Source organism: Mustela nigripes, chromosome 5, assembly GCF_022355385.1.
Source record: "Mustela nigripes isolate SB6536 chromosome 5, MUSNIG.SB6536, whole genome shotgun sequence".
Lineage (NCBI taxonomy): Eukaryota > Metazoa > Chordata > Mammalia > Carnivora > Mustelidae > Mustela > Mustela nigripes.
Window position 1 is genome coordinate 57278834 of NC_081561.1, and position 16429 is coordinate 57295262.

Sequence of the window (16429 nt, forward strand, 5' to 3'; positions counted from 1 at the left end):
GGATGGAACTAGAGCGTATCATGCTTAGCGAAATAAGTCAAGCAGAGAAAGACAACTATCATATGATCTCCCTGATATGAGGAAGTGGTGATGCAACATGGGGGCTTAAGTGGGTAGGAGAAGAATAAATGAAACAAGATGGGATTGGGAGGGAGACAAACCATAAGTGACTCTTAATCTCACAAAACAAACTGAGGGTTGCTGGGGGGAGGGGATTTGGGAGAAGGGGGTGGGATTATGGACAGTGGGGAGGGTATGTGCTTGGGTGAGTGCTGTGAAGTGTGTAAACCTGGTGATTCACAGACCTGTACCCCTGGGGATAAAAATATATGTTTATCAAAAAAAAAAAAAGATAAAATTTTGGACCGTTTCTGAAATATGGGCCAATTAAAAGTTTGGTCCGAGTTAATTATCACATTATTTAGTTTTAGGGTTATAATAAATAAAACTCCTTTGCCATCTTGAACAGATGGCACAGCTAGTGACTTTTGGTGTCAATACAGTTGACCCTTAAGCAACATTGGCTTGAACTGTACATGAGTTTTTTTTTAAATAAATATATTGGACAATATTGATATAGGTACTGACAGACAGATGATTTATCTTATAAACAGATGATGTAAACTTATGGTATTCATAAACACGCTAAATATTGTCAATGTATTCTCTCTTCCTTATGATTTCCTTAATAACATTTCCTTTTCTCTGGTTTACGTTGTTCTAAGAATATAGTATAGTATATACATAATATATAAAATATAATCAGCGGTTTATGTTATCAATAAGGCTTCCAGTCAATAGAAGGCAATTGGGGGCTGGTTTACTCAGTTAAGTGTCCAACTCTTTATTTTGGCTGGGATCATGGTCTCCAGGTTGTGAGATCAAGCCCCATGTTGGGCTCCACACTCAATGTGGATTCTGCTTGGGATTCTCTCTCTTCCTCTCTCTTTGTCCCTTCCCCATCTCATGTACATGTGTGCTCAGGTGCTCTCTCTTTGTCTTGAAAATGAACGGATGATTCTTCAGGAAAAAAAAATAGTAGGCTAGTAGTAGTTAAATTGTTGGTGAGTCAAAAGTTATTACATGGATTTTTGACTGGAGAGTAGGCAGTCAGTATCCTTAATACCTGCATGGGTCAAGGGTCAACTGTGTATCCATTCAGAATTTCTGACTTAAATCTTATATTTTGCCCACTAAGTAGATTTCCCTCCATTGTGTTAAAGATATCATTTAAAAACTGGTAATAAAAACTATTTTAAACCCAGATTATTTAATAAAATTTGAGCATTTCTTCTACTTCTTTCAGTCTAGGACAATGTTCTTAAAGTATGGTTGCTGGGCCGGCAGCCTCCATAGCACCTGAGAACTTGCCAGAAATGCAGATTCTTAGGCTCCACTTCAGACTTATTGAATCAAAAGCTTTGAGGGTAGGGCCTTGTGAGCTGTGTTTTAATAAGCCTCCCAGGAAATGCTGAGACACACTGAGGTATGCTTAATGCTTGAGAACCACTGGTCTAGCATATACCAAGTTCTCAGTAAATTCTTATATACTTGAAGATTCTCACATTCTCTCTCAGAAATGTCTCAAAATTTGACTTCTCTGCATCCCTCCCATTGTTGTTTCAAAAAATAAAAACTTCTTAATTGATTTATCCCTTCACTATTTTAGACATTCATCTATTTACTCATTCAATAAAAATATATCAAGTGCCTACCATGTGCCAGACAGTGTTCTAGATACTAGGGATACATCAAAAAATAGAAAGAACAAGATTGTGAAAAACATGGGCTCATATCCATCAGTTAACAATAAGCCAAATTATTTCTTATATTAACAGGAGTATTAAAGGAAGCAAAATGACCTGCTAGTGATTTGGAAGACATTAGCTGGTAAGGGAAGGGCTTCCTGTGGAAAAAATATTTTAGCAGAGGTCTGAAGGATAAGAAGGAGCTAGCCTTTCAAACAGTTGGAATAAGGCAAAAGAAATAATAATAATGATGACAGTAGCATTTACTGAGTTTTGGCCACGTGCCAGTCATAGCTGTAAGAGCTTTACTCACAACAACCTTATAGGCAGATACTTTAATTATTCCTATTTTATAGGTGAGCAAACTGAGGCACAAAGAGGTTGGATCACTTCTAAAGGTCACACAGCCCCCAGGATTCAGTGTGAGATGAGAGGGTTAGATGCAGTCTCATTTGCCAAAGTAAGAACTTTGGATTTGATTCTAAATAGCATTGAAGCCCTTAATGGGATCTGCACAGGGTACTGACTAAGTCTGAGTTGCATAAGGATTATAGCAGAGCCAGGTGGGAGCAGGGAGAGTGATGGTGGCTATCACCTGGCGCAGCAGAGAAATGATGGTGCCTTTGGACAAGACTGGTAGCTCTGGAGATGGAGTGATGTGAATGGCGGTAGGATCCATTTTGTGAACAGGAACAAGAGGTTTTGGTGATTAATTAAATGGGAGTAAAAGGGGAAGGAATGAATTATGGATGACTCCCAGGTGTTGGATGTGAGCAACTAGACACATTTTGCTACCATTTTCAGTAATAACAAGACCAAGGGAGGAAAAGCTTTATTTCAGTGGAGAAAATAAAGAGTTCTGTATTGACCAAAGCATGCTTCAGGATGTCTTTTAGACCTGCAAGCAACGCTGTCAAGAAGCCAATGGGATAAAAATAAGATGGAATTTAGGAAGGTAATCATAGGCAGAAGGTAAAATTCTTGATATAACCAGCCCATTGATGGTATTTTATAGAAGATATTTATTTGAATTCCCAAGAGAAAGAATCTGCCTAGACGAGAGAAGAAAGCCCAGAAATGAAACTGGGGCACATCCAGGGCACACTCAGAGGTTGGATAAAGGAGCCACCTATCCCTAGCTCTGGCTTTAGCCGGTATGGGCAGCCTGGGACTGCAGTGGAGCACTGAAGTCACTTGGTCTCATGACTTCCTGCCCTGAACTCTATTCCAGCCAGCTGAATTTCTCTTCTGTGTACATGTCCTTCATTTTTGCATATTCAATCCTTTGTTCTGGTTTTACTTCTTCTGAGAAACCTCTCTGATCTCTCCTTTGCAACCACCCCTCCCCACCAACCCCAGTCTGATCACTGTCACCACTGTGTCCCACAGCACTTTGCATGCTTCAGTGCAGGGACACTTACCCCATGTTTACTATTTTTAGTTCTTTGCTTCTTTATCAGACTGTGAACTCCTTAAGAGCCAGGGCTCTTTCATTCGTCTTCATCCTCAGCACTTGGACACTGCTCAGAGGTTCTCACTAACTGTCTGCTGGGTGAATGATGGAAAGACTTCCTCAGATGCGGTGTCTGGTTAGTACTGGATAGATTCTCAGACTGTAGCTTCTCTCCTCACTGAGGTTTCAGGGGAAAGAATCTCTTTATCGGCTATGGAGCAAAAGTGAATCTTCTAGAGAGTCAGTACTAAATTCACACTAATAATAATGGTAACAGTAATAGCTACCAACTTGTATTGAACATTTAACAGATGTTAGACAGTGTCTTAAATTTGTATGTCATTTATAAACTCATAAATTAGAACCTCAGAATTCCTCATTTTAACACTGTCTGGGGAAAGAATTTACCCTTCTTTTCCTTTAATTTGAGAATTAATTGTCTTTTTATTGTCTTCAAACTTAAATTTCTTATATCCCTTTGATGCTTAGTTAACATTTTGCTCTGCACTAAATAAATGCCAAATAAATGTTTGTTCATTTGATTGAATAGTGGTATCTCTGGCCTATGCAACAACTCAGTTCCTTTTTTCAAATGAAGAATTTCTCATCCCAAGCATAGATTTTCTAAGTTATTTTTTCTGAATTAGCTTAAAATGTACAGGGATACTTCAAGAAAAGTAGAAAGAAGTAAAATTTTGGTGCCATTAGCTTTCCATGGCATATCAAGATAGTTTTCTGATGGTAATAATTCCTTTGGCTTGCAGTAACTGTTTGTTAGGGAATTTGGCCACAGGCACGCCCAGGCATATGGTATGTGCTGCTAATGCTCAAACAAATGAAAACCAGGGTTGGTTGGTTGGTTTTTGTTATTTTTGTTTTTGTTTTTGAAGAATTGTCTTAGAGAGGACCCATAGCCATTACATTATACAGCTAATGATCTTTTGTGTCCTCATTAAAGAGCTATTGATGATGCTTATATAGTAATGGGAGTTTTAAAAAGTTTGGGAATGTTGGCATAAATAGCGGTCTCTACTATGGGATTTCTCAAAACCTATAATACGCTAATGTGTTCAGTGAGTCACCCGTAGAATGTTAACATTTCCTGGTATTTGGTGGGCCATAAAACCTTTTTCCTGCTGTAAACATTTAACATCTTGCACATGTTCTTTCATAGAACACAATTTGGAAAAACTTATATTTAGGTTGTGAAGATGCAGAAAGCATGCCTATTATTTTCCAATCCTTGTTATGGGAAAGCAAAAGCAACAGTTTTGTGAGACACTGTCTGTGAAGGTTAAACAAGAAGTCCGAGAGGTCATTTGTCTCTTTTTAGTATTAGGTCACTTAGGTCTGAGCAAATGAGCAGAAGGAAGTTCAAATTCTGTTCAAATAAAGAACAGTGCTGTGGGGGTGCCTGGGTGGTGCAGTTGGTTGAGTGTCCAGCTCTTCATTTCAGCTCAGGTCATGATCTCAGGGTTGTGAGATCAAGCCCCGTATCAGGCTCTGCACTCAGTAAAGAGTCTGCTTGGGACAACCTCTCCCTTTTCCTTTGCCCCTTCTTGCCACTCTCTGTCTGTCTGTCTGTCTCTGTCTCTCTCAAATAAATAAGTAAATCTTAGAGGGGGAAAAAAAAGGGCAATGCTGTGTATCACTGTTTCATTGTGAAGTTTTCGTCCTTTCTTGGCCCAAGACAGGAAGTCCTGAAATTTCCTAGTCTTCATATTTTCCAGAATGGCATTGAAGATGGCCTGTAATGGCCTCAGTGGACCTGTCACTGTTCCATCACATTTACCTCACCTTCTAGGCCCTCTACAGGCATTGCCATTTTCTGAACATATCCAAGCTTTCCACAGTCTTCCTTTTACTCTTCCTCTTTTCTTTGCCTACAATATCCACTCATTCATCTCCCCATGTTGATGTTGGACAATTTGTTACCTCGATATTTATTTGCTAAGGTCTACTCTCTGCAAAGAACTAATAGTTGTAGCTTTAGAGGAAGACACTCAGAGAGTTTTTTGCTTTTCCTTTAGTTGGACGTGAACCTCCCTGCTTTTATATTTTAACAAAATATTGGAATATTTTACACATCACAGAACAGTTTTCTTGCTTGCATGGTATACCAGCTAACTGTGGGCTTGTCTCTTACCTCCCAGTAGACTAAGTGTATTGCAAGAATGCCTTAAGTGTTGTAACCCTAGTAAAGCTTAACTCAACTCCTGGTCCTGATTCAGTGCTCAAGAATCTGTCAAGTTGAATGGAATATATAGATGTCCCTATGGATACTAATAGAACTATAGCTCAAAAAGCCAACTGAAAACATTTGCTTCTGATTACTTAGGAGTTCTGTATGTACTGACAGATGAGATCTCCCAGGCAGCACCCACCTCAACCTTTCCTGCAGGCTGGGCTTGCTTTAGAACTAGCCTTATCCAGAGTCTAAGAGAGACAGGGCTGGAGATCTTACATTCCACTCTTACCCATTCTTTCCCAATACAGCTGGGAAGCAAATGTGAAAGTTGACTTAACTAAACTGACAATGTTGTTGAATTTTGTAAAGCAAATGCTATCAAAAGTAAATTGGAAGCTGAGTTGTTTTAAATAATTTTCAAAATGTAAACATTTCATTTGAAATACCATTAACTGAAATATCTAATCGGGCTGAAAGACCCTAACCATATTTTGGGTTATAAAAAGATTCACCCCAAGGGGCACCTGGGTGGCTCAGACATTAAACATCTGTCTTCGGCTCAGGCCATGATCCCAGGATCCTGGGATCGAGCCCCGCATTGGGCTCTCTGCACAGCGCAAAGCCTGCTTCTCCCTCTCCCACTCCCCTGCTTGTGTTCCTTCTCTCGCTTTGTCTCTCTCTGTCAAATAAATAAGTAAAATCTTCAAAAAGAAAAGAAAAGATTCACCCCAATCCTTTTATAGGTTCAATCTTCAATCTAAACATAAGCTGAGGTATGTATATTACATTAGAGTGTTTGATGCCCTATGTTTAGAGGGAGAGCTCATTCCAGATGTAATGCATGTGCCTCATTGTCCCTTTCCTCATGTTCTTTTTGGGCCTTCTGAAATGTCTGGTTGAAAAATCAAGGACAGGCGTGCCTGGGTGGCTCAGTGGGTTAATCCTCTGCCTTCAGCTCAGGTCATGATCTCAGAGTCCTGGGATTGAGCCCCACATCAGGCTCTCTGCTCAGCAGGGGGCCTGCTTCCTCCTCTCTGCCTGTGTCTCTGCCTACTTGTGATCTCTGTCTGTCAAATAAATAAATAAAATCTTTAAAAAAAAAAAAGAGTTGCTTAAAAATCAAGGACAAAACTAAAAATGAATCCTCAGGGAAGAGGTAGAAATAGTAAGGGAGATGGCTTCTCAGATTTTTTACTTTATGCTTCTGATGCCAATCTTTTATTGCTATTTCCTTAAGTAGAAGAAGAATTTGGACAAGAAAGAATGAAAGGAGTGAAAACTGAGCACCTCTCTGATGGACCTTATCTTAATCATTGATGTTGATAGCCATAGGAAGGTGAAGACCAAAGTTGGATCCCAGTCCATCACCTTGAAGTAATCAGTGGGTTAATTGGGGGGTGGGGCATACATTTGATCTTGGTAAGAGGAAAACAATAAAAAGAGGCACTCAGTTACTAAACTTGGTATGCAAAAAGTAATGGCAATGCTAACAGTTGTGGTTGGAGGCAGGTTCTAACCTATGTCGATGAGCTTCCAAGAAATCACTTTCTGTTTTCTTTAAGTCCACCTTTTAAAAATTTTTTTTGAAATTCTCTTTGCAGGTAAAGATAAGATAAAAGTATCTGAGGATGACTTGAAGAAACTCCCACTAATCAAGTGGTGTATTTTAGAAGCCATTCGTTTAAGAGCCCCTGGTGTCATTACCAGAAAAGTGCTGAAGCCAGTTAAAATTTTGGTGAGCTTTGCTTTGGTTTTAAGAACAAGCACTGGGTATTATATAAGACTGATGAATCACTGAACTCTACCTCTGAAGCCAATAATACATTATATGTTAATTAATTGAATTTAAATTTTAAAAATAAATCAAAAGAGAAAAAAGTAATCAACTTTCTAAGGAAAAAAAAAAATACATACAATGCCCATATATTATTAGATAACTCATTAGGTTCCATGAAGCACTAATGATGTTAGAATAGGTTACTAGTAAGAGTTGTGCAGCAGCATCTATTAATATGGCTATTTATCTGTAGACAATAATTTTAGCTAAAATATATCCCTTTAATAATCATTCTAGTTATGTAATTTCATATCAGAATTAGTATAATCCTATAGAAATCAAACAGGTAGACTAGATAGTCTGCTGAACCAACTAATAAGTAATCCTGAGCAACAGGAGGTTGAGGAATTAAGGGTATGAAGAAAGTTCTTTTGGATATCTGGAAGGTAGTTTCATGCCCCAGATAACAGCTATGGAAACAGAGAGCAGGAATGCTGTGGATAATAGCAACTGATATTAGCAGTCAGTGCTGAGTGAAGGAGAGAGATTCTTTCTCTGAGCAAAGTGGAGAAAATTCTCAAGTGCTCCATGAAAGATATGTGCATGTGGCTGACCTTCAATTTAATATTTGGCAAATCAGCCAGAACAAAATATTTTTTTCAGATTGGCTTGATATAGGGCCTGCATTATTCAGATAGATGACATTTACTCATCCCTCAACTCTTACTAGCTTTTTTACATACAGTTTGAGAGTGCTTGGATTCAAATCAAGAAAATTTTTTAGTAATAGAACACAAAAGAAACAAAAGCCAATTTTTATAAAAACTGCAACTTACTACATCTAAAGGAGACATTACTTATTTAACAGATCTTACATAAATCACAGCAGTTAGTTTTAGTGGGATTTTAATAATTTTTGTTTTTAAATAATCTATTAAATAAAATATGAGTATAAAACGGGGCGCCTGGGTGGTGCAGTCAGTTAAGCATCTGACTCTTGATTTCAACTCCATTCAGGATCTCAGGGTCTTGGGATCAAGCTGCACATTGGGCTTCTCACTCAGAGGGGAGTGTGCTGGAGATTCTTTCTCTCCTTCTCTTTCTGTCCCTCCCCAAACCTTGCCCTAGCTTACACTCTCTCATAAATAAATGTCTTTTTAAAAAAATATGGGTATAAAAGGATATGCTTTGAGAAGATATAGTCCAACAACTGGGTGCAATTTAGTCAAGGAATGTGTTTATTACTCTGAATAATACTATAATTTTTATTAAACTTTTATTGAGCTTTATTTAATATCCTAGCTAACATATAATTAGCTGAATTACAGACATTATTTATCTGCTAGTACATGTCTTGTTATTTTAAGTATACAGATCCTATACATGCTTTATTATATTTATACCAAAGTATTTCAGTTATTTTGGAGCTTTTTGTAAATGGTACTTTAAAAGTTTTTGATTCTCAATTGTACATTACCTGTTTTTAGAAATGCACCTGATTTTTAAGTGTACACCTTGTATCTGCAACTTTGCAAAACTCAATGTACTTATTAATCCTACAACTGTTGTTATAGATTCTTTGAGAGTTTCTATGTAAAGAATATTTTTCTTCTTTTATTTCTTTTTCTTGCCTTATTACACTGGCTCTAAAGTCCAAAGCAAGGATATCTGTTGTCACTACTATCATTTAACATATGTTGAATGATAGTAGTTTGAACATATGTTGAATGATAGTAGTTTGAATGATAGTAGTGACAACAGATATCCTTGCTTGTTCCTGATCTGAGAGGTAAGTCTTTCACTATTAGGCTAGATGTTAGCTATAGGTTTTTGGTAGATTCTTCATTTTTTTTTAAAGATTTTATTTATTTATTTGACAGAGATCACAAGTATTTATTTATTTGACAGAGATCACAAGTAGGCAGAGAGGCAGGCAGAGAGAGAGAGAGGAGGAAGCAGGCTCCCTCCTGAGCAGAGAGCTGGATTCGGGGCTCGATCCCAGGGCCCTGGGATCATGACCTGAACTGAAGGCAGAGGCTTTAACCCACTGAGCCACCCAGGCGCCCCGGTAGATACTTCTTATCAAGTTGAGGAAATATCCCTCTATTTCTAATTTGCTGAGAATTTTAATTATGAATGGGTATTGGATTCTGTCTAGCACTTTATCTGCATCAGTAGATATAATCATATGCTTTTTCTTTTTAGCATGTTGTGATGGATTACATTTATTGATTTTTTAATATTGAGTCAGCCTTTTATCCCTGGAATAAATCTCATTTGATCATGATGTATAGTCCTTTTTATACATTGTTAAATTTGTTTTTACTAATATTTTGTTAAGGATATTTTTGCATCTCCGTTCATGAGAGATAGTGGCCTATAGTTTTCTTGTCCTTTCTTTTTTTTTCTTTTCTTTCTTTTCTTTTCTTTCCTTTCTTTCTTTTGCACTGTTTTGTCTGGTTTCTATATCATGACAATCACTTAAAAAATACTGTGTGCTTGTCTTGCCCCCTTTCTCATGAACACTCAGATTCCTTTCTTTACTTCCTTTTTTCTCTTCTACCCTCCCTACTTTCTCTCTCTCCTTCCTTCCTTCATTCCATTCTTCTATCCTTCCATCCTTCCTTCTTTTGCTTTCTTTATTTTTCTTTGCGTGTAGTGTGTGTGTGTGTGTGTGTGTGTGTGTGTGTGTGTGTGTGTGTGAGGGAGGGAGAGAGAGAGAGAGAGAAAGAGAGAGAGAGGAAGACTGGAAAAAGAAAAATCAGCAGTATGTTTTCCCTCTTTTCTTTTTCTCTCATTTCCCCTTTTTGATCTCAGGTTATGAATTTGTTGTGGCCATTAACATTTCTTATTTTCTTAAAGGTAATTTTACTCATTCGAGAACTTTACCAAAAGAAACACCCAGACTCAAACCCAGGCACACACATATACACTTGTGCCCGTACAACCCCAGTGATCATTTATTTATCTGACATGCTCCTTGTTTGACATCAATACAGAAATCTATGTTTCATCATAGTATAAATCTTTGATTTAAACATTTTTTAAACATTATTATACTTTTCATCTATCCAGAGTCTTAATATTTATTTCAATGGCTTTATAATAGGCCACTGAATTGATAGCTTAAATATTTAATTATTGCCTAACTCTTGAGAGTTTAGATTGTTTTCCTTTGTGGTTATTTTAATGTGGTATTTATTTGCATCTTTGTGCATAGTAAATTTTTTTAATGATTATTCTTGAAATGTGTTTTAGTAGTGGAGGCAATAAGCCATTTATAATTCACTGCATATAATTCTCTTATACAACTGAACTGTTTCATAATTCCAACAGTATGAATTCCCAATAAAAATTTTTATTAAAAGTAGTTGATGTCTGAAGCAATTAGAAAAGTTATAAAGCAATCATAGTCTCTTACCTCCACTTCCTCACACTCACAGTTTCTTCCTTGAGGACATGAGACCCAGATGGATCCAGGCTCACTCTAGGCCCTTGTGATGGCTCTCTTAGTGAATGGGCAATCGAGAGACATGTATTCAGGATGCCATCTTCCAAGAATACTCCAGAACTTCCTTTCCTTATTTTTCAAAATACCTTTTAATATTTGTAAAAGGTGCAGCAGGGTCTTCTGTACTTACTATTTCTTTTATAAATAAAATAAACACAAACTTTCCTCCGAGGAAGCGTACACTAATCCCTGTGAATTTCTCCCCTCAGAGTTGAGGCTTCAACTTTGAAAATGACAACCTGCACAGCTTTTTAAAAAATTATTACATAAATAAATTATAGTAATTATTTTTAAGAAGGAAACCATTTATTAAAAAAAAAGTAGTGGGGTTATGGACATTGGGGAGGGTATGTGCTTTGGTGAGTGCTGTGAAGTATGTAAACCTGGTGATTCACAGACCTATACCCCTGGGTATAAAAATATATTATATGTTTATAAAAAATGAAAAAATTAAAAATTAAAAAAAAAAGTAAAAGAAGGATATAAAGGTTGCTTAAAATTTTACAAGTCTGATGACCACTAAGAACATTTGGCATTCTCATAATTTCAGATTTTTCCCCTGTAGTCTCTATGTTTTAAAAATTCAGTTGGTGCCATATTATGCTAATTTTCTCATAATCTGCTTTTATGTTAATAGTAGTTCACCAAAGTTTTCTATTTCAATAAAAGACATCTACACCACTTTGAATTATAGCATAATAATGTAATCATGGACATAGTATTGATTTTTAAATCGGTACCCTATTCCTAAATGTGTGTGGCTTCCAGTTGTTTATAAACAGTGCAAAGATAGGCATCTGTATAGTCAAATCCTGGTACACAATAATAATTAATTCCTTAGTATAAATTCATACAACATGGTCCTTTCAACCTTCATAAATTTTCTAAAACAGGTGGAATGTCTGTTGAACATATTAATGGGTTCCCAGAAATTAGGACTATAAAAACATTTCAAATGAGGTCATCTGTGTCAAGCATTGGCAGAGGTTCAAGTTTTCTCCCCCATTGGACAACAGGTCAGAGTTTCTTGCTGGGAATGCTGCAGGCGCTCTCTTCCTGCTCTTTCTTGATATTGTCTGAACATGGTCTCATTGTTTATTTTTGCTTCTGTACTTATTCTCTTCTATATTTTTGGAACAGATTAAGACAGGCTTTCTTTGACTTATTCTATTCCTTCTTTTTCTTTATTGTATTATCTTTCCAAAACTTTTAAACTTCTACCAGTATTCTCTTTTCAAGGTGTTGTACTTTTCATACACAGTTAATCGGCAAGAATGCCCAGAAAAGAATAAACAAGGAAGTGTTGGAAAATATGAATGATTAAAGACTATTAATTATCTTCTCAAGGTATTAAAACATGTTATAAAACTACATCAATTAAAATGGTATGAAATAAAATATAATGGTATGATACTGGTGTCAGACTAGATGTTCAGTATCAGTATAACAGAATGGATAGATACCAGAGAAGGAAACCCTTTTGTACATAAGAACATAATATAGGATAAATGAATCATTATAAGTCAGTTAAGGGGGAAGAGATTAATATGTGTTTTGGGACGACTGGCTAAAAAGTGGCATTTTTTTTTTTCTCAACATTGCTTTCTATGCTTAGAATTGAGAATCCCAAAGAGTTTTATCTATGCGAATTATATCTACTGAGATTAACTTTATTAGAAACTAAAGCTGAGAAATTATTATAAAGTTTATTTGGCAAATAAAAAAATAACAAGGAACTTACTACATGTTAAAATAATAACATGGTTCTATGAAACATAACTGTAGTTTCCAAAACATAAAAAATGTAGAAGAATAGCATCATTTTAAGCTTTTGCAAATCTGTCTAATGCCTTGCTAATAGAACACATCTGGGTTCCCATAAACGTGCCTGGAATCAATCTGTTGTAATATATCATTTCCGTTCATGGAAATGAAGAAAATCCAGCCTCACACAGACATGTCACTGGAAAAGGAATTGGTATTACAATAGCTTCTTCAGATATGGCTGTTCTCCCATGCCTCACTGAAACTCAATAGTGGGACTTTCTCTCTCTTTTTTAAAAAGGTTTAATTTGGGCGCCTGGGTGGCTCAGTGGGTTAAGCCACTGCCTTCGGCTCAGGTCATGATCTCAGGGTCCTGGGATCTAGTCCCGCATCGGGCTCGCTGCTCAGCGGGGAGCCTGCTTCCCTCTCTCTCTCTCTCTGCCTGCCTCTCCATCTACTTGTGATTTCTCTCTGTCAAATAAATAAATAAATAAAATCTTTTTGAAAAATAAATAAATAAATAAATAAATAAAAAGATTTAATTTATTTGTTTGAGAAAGAGAGCTAGAGAGAAAGAGCATGAGCAGGGGGAGGGGCAGAGGGAGAGCGAGAATCAGACTCCCCACTGAGCCAGGAGCCCAACTCGGGGCTCCATTCCAGAGCCCTGGGATCATGACCGGAGCTGAAGGAAGACTCCTAACCAACTGAGCCACCCAGGCGCCCGCTCCCAACAGTGGGAGTGTCTTAAAAGTTTATTGCAATCTGAAATATTAATGAGTTTTATGTACTCAGTTACATGAAAATCCTTTGGTTTGTCCTATACTTTGAATGAGTCTTTTACCCAAGAATGACTTTTGATCTCGCAAAGCTTCTGAAAAGGTCTTGAGAACTCCTAGAAGTTTCTATACTGCCTTTGAGAACCACTATGTTAAAGAGAAAAGGGCTTAGGATTCATCAATGAAACCACAAAGATGAACAGATTTGAATGTATCATATTAAAATTGAACATGTATTTTTTAAAGGTATAATCCAAGTTGAATGTAAACCAAAAATTATGAACAAATGTTAATATAAGTACGACACAAGGGTAAATAGTTTTAATATTTAAAGAACTCGCAGATCAGTAAGTAAAGCATGAATCTCACATAGATTAATGAGGACAATACATAAACACAAGAGTTCATAGGAGAAAATAACTTCACATGGAAATATGCTCAACAGAAACATAAAAATGTTTGCAGTAACCAAAATTAGCTATTAAAAATGTCAGGCTAGCAGAGAAGAGGGCAAAGAAATTGACATTCATATATTATAAGTAGAAACATATTTAGGCACAAGATTTGAGGAACATTTGCGCAAAAGGAATTGCACATCTTTATTAAAAGATTTTACATGAAAAAGGCTTTGCGGAAGAAGATGCTTTGGATGGCATTATTTATTATAGGAAAAAAAAAAACCCTAGGGCATGATTAAATTATTTATGGTTTAATATACCCAGTAAAAGATTAAACAGACATTGGAGATAAAACTTCACAATGTGTCTACAATGCAAAGGAAAAAATACTTCGGCTATAAAATTAGGTGAACCAAGTGTGATTCAAAAATTAACTATTCAGCATGATAAAAATACATTTAACAACAATAACAACAAAACGCTAAACTGTTAAGTAAAAATACTAGAGGGAAGTCTAGCCAGTAGATGATTGTTTTTTGTTGTTAGCACTCTGGTGGTTTTCTAGCTTTTTCTATTACTCTCAATTTTCTAAAATTTTGATGAGCATTTCTTATGCAAAAGTTTATACTCTAAATTTTTTTCAAGATTTTATTCATTTTGAAAGAGAGCACACATGAGCAGGGGGAGGGGCAGAAGGAGAGGGAGAGAGAGAATCTCAAGCCAATTCCACGCTGAGCATGGAGCCCAACTTGGGGCTCTATCTCAGGCTCTTTATGCCAGTCATCACCCTGGTAGTTGCTGCTGTGACAGGAACTTCTTTCTGGTCTCCTCCATATGGCTAGTGTTAATTCTGAGATCCCATTTGAAGGAATTTACTAGCCTGTGTTGTAGGCTGTGGCAGCCAGCAGTCTCGAAGTTATAATTATGGGTCAACAGCCACTAAAGGGGACTATTTGGTAAGGAAGGGAAGGGCCCACATTGACCTGCCTGCAGCTCTGTCCCAGGGCTGTGCCCAGCCCCACTCCAAACACACATCTGGGCCCTCAGCAGCCAGTCTGAGTCAGCCATGAGCTCTCTAACCTAAGTTCCAGCAGTGGAAAAAGAAACAGGCTTGGGATCTCACAAGTCTTCGTTTACTTTAAAAATGGAAGGACGGCACCAGCATAATCCTTGCTCTCTTCCCAGTTTGAGAGCTCTCTCCACTGCTCCTGGGACTGCAATTGCCAAGCCTCAAGCAATATTCAGCCCCCACAGGAGCCAACAGAGCTTCTTTTTCGTTAAAAAATGATTACCCCTGAGTGCCTGTGTTGTTTAAGTGTCCAGCTCTTGGTTTTGCCTCAGGTCATGATCTCGGGGTTGTAAGATGGAGCCCCATGTCAGGTTCTATGGTGGGCATGGAGCCTGCTTAATTAAGATTCCCTTTTCTTCTGCCCCTTCCCCACCTCTAATAACAAAAAGAAAATGATGACCCTTTCCCATACACCACTTCCTGCTACCATAAAAAGACATATTTTTATTTGTAAGGTGCTCATATTCTAGTTTCATAAGGTAAGTGTTTTGCAGATATCTTGAGGACATTTCAAAATCCTGCAAGGTTAAATAGATACATGGCTTCCAATAATTGGCTGTGGGAGTTACTAATAAAATGTTTCTGTTTCAGTAAAGTTGATAGCCATCTAGTGGTTACACCCCATGGGAGAGCTCTTTGCCCTATGGTTCCTGAACATGATGATGTAAGGGTGATTTATATATCATGAAAACCTCCAATAACATAAATGGGGAAAGACAATGCAGACTCTCCTGCTTGAGGAAACACACTGCTTAGCCTGAGTCCCATAGCCACAGTGATTCCAAACACAAAATCAACCAAAGAAATGTACAACACTTGCTTTGCCCTATGTCTTCCTAACCAGTTGTCTTCATATTCTTTCTTCCCTAACAGTTGCTTCAGGAGTGAGGAAAAAAAAAAAAAAAAGAGGGAGAAATTGAAAAAATCCACTCCCTCTTCCCAGACCCTATCATGAGTGTCGCAGGGACAGAACACCCATTGCCCTATCCTCAGTGCTACTGTGGCCAGTGTCCTGTCTCAGATTTTCCTGTTCCAGAACCACAACCTGGAAGTCCACTGTGGCTCCCATCACCAAAAGCACTTCGAACATCAAAAGCTGCACCACAGCAGGCATATACTAGTTTCTAAAATTTTCTCATTTATCTCATTTATCTAATATTTTTCCCTTGTGTAACCAAATTTATAGACACATGTAACTAATCATCAGAATTAGAACACAGCCATTGCCTAAATTGGAAAATAGAAATTATCTTTCCAGGAAAGAATTAGATTTTCTTACCATTGATTATAAAATGTATGTGTCTTCTCTACAATATAGTTGGAGCATTATTTTTAATGACCCAAACTCTCTTGAAAGCAGATTTCAAAAAATAACTCAAAACTGATTTTTCTATCATAGAATTACACTGTTCCTTCTGGTGACTTGTTGATGTTGTCTCCATTTTGGCTGCATAGAAATCCGAAATATTTTCCTGAACCTGAATTGTTCAAACCTGTAAGTTATCGCTTTCAATATACTTTGTCCTTTTATTTTAATTTCTTTTATGCCAGGAGTATGAATTCATAGATTAACTATCACTCTATCATTAAACAGCCCTATTCTCTGGTAACTAACAACCAAGTTGACTATAAAGGAAGAATTAGACTTATAATATGGATGGTATAACATAAATGAGATAGAAAAGTTTTTGGAATAAAATTCACTAATTTTAAATAAATGATCTGAAAGCCACAACGTACATTAA

General features: G+C 37.1%; 1 protein-coding gene across 7 annotated transcripts in view; it reads left to right on the forward strand.

The window, feature by feature from the left end:
* LOC132017992 (24-hydroxycholesterol 7-alpha-hydroxylase) overlaps window positions 1–16429 on the forward strand; it is a 90012-nt gene that overhangs the window by 54441 nt on the left and 19142 nt on the right. For all 7 annotated transcript variants that reach the window (XM_059400316.1, XM_059400311.1, XM_059400314.1 and 4 more), the window contains 2 exons: window positions 6991–7124; window positions 16084–16179. In XM_059400316.1, the coding sequence (XP_059256299.1) occupies window positions 6991–7124; window positions 16084–16179 (230 nt within the window). The remainder of the gene's footprint in view (window positions 1–6990; window positions 7125–16083; window positions 16180–16429) is intronic.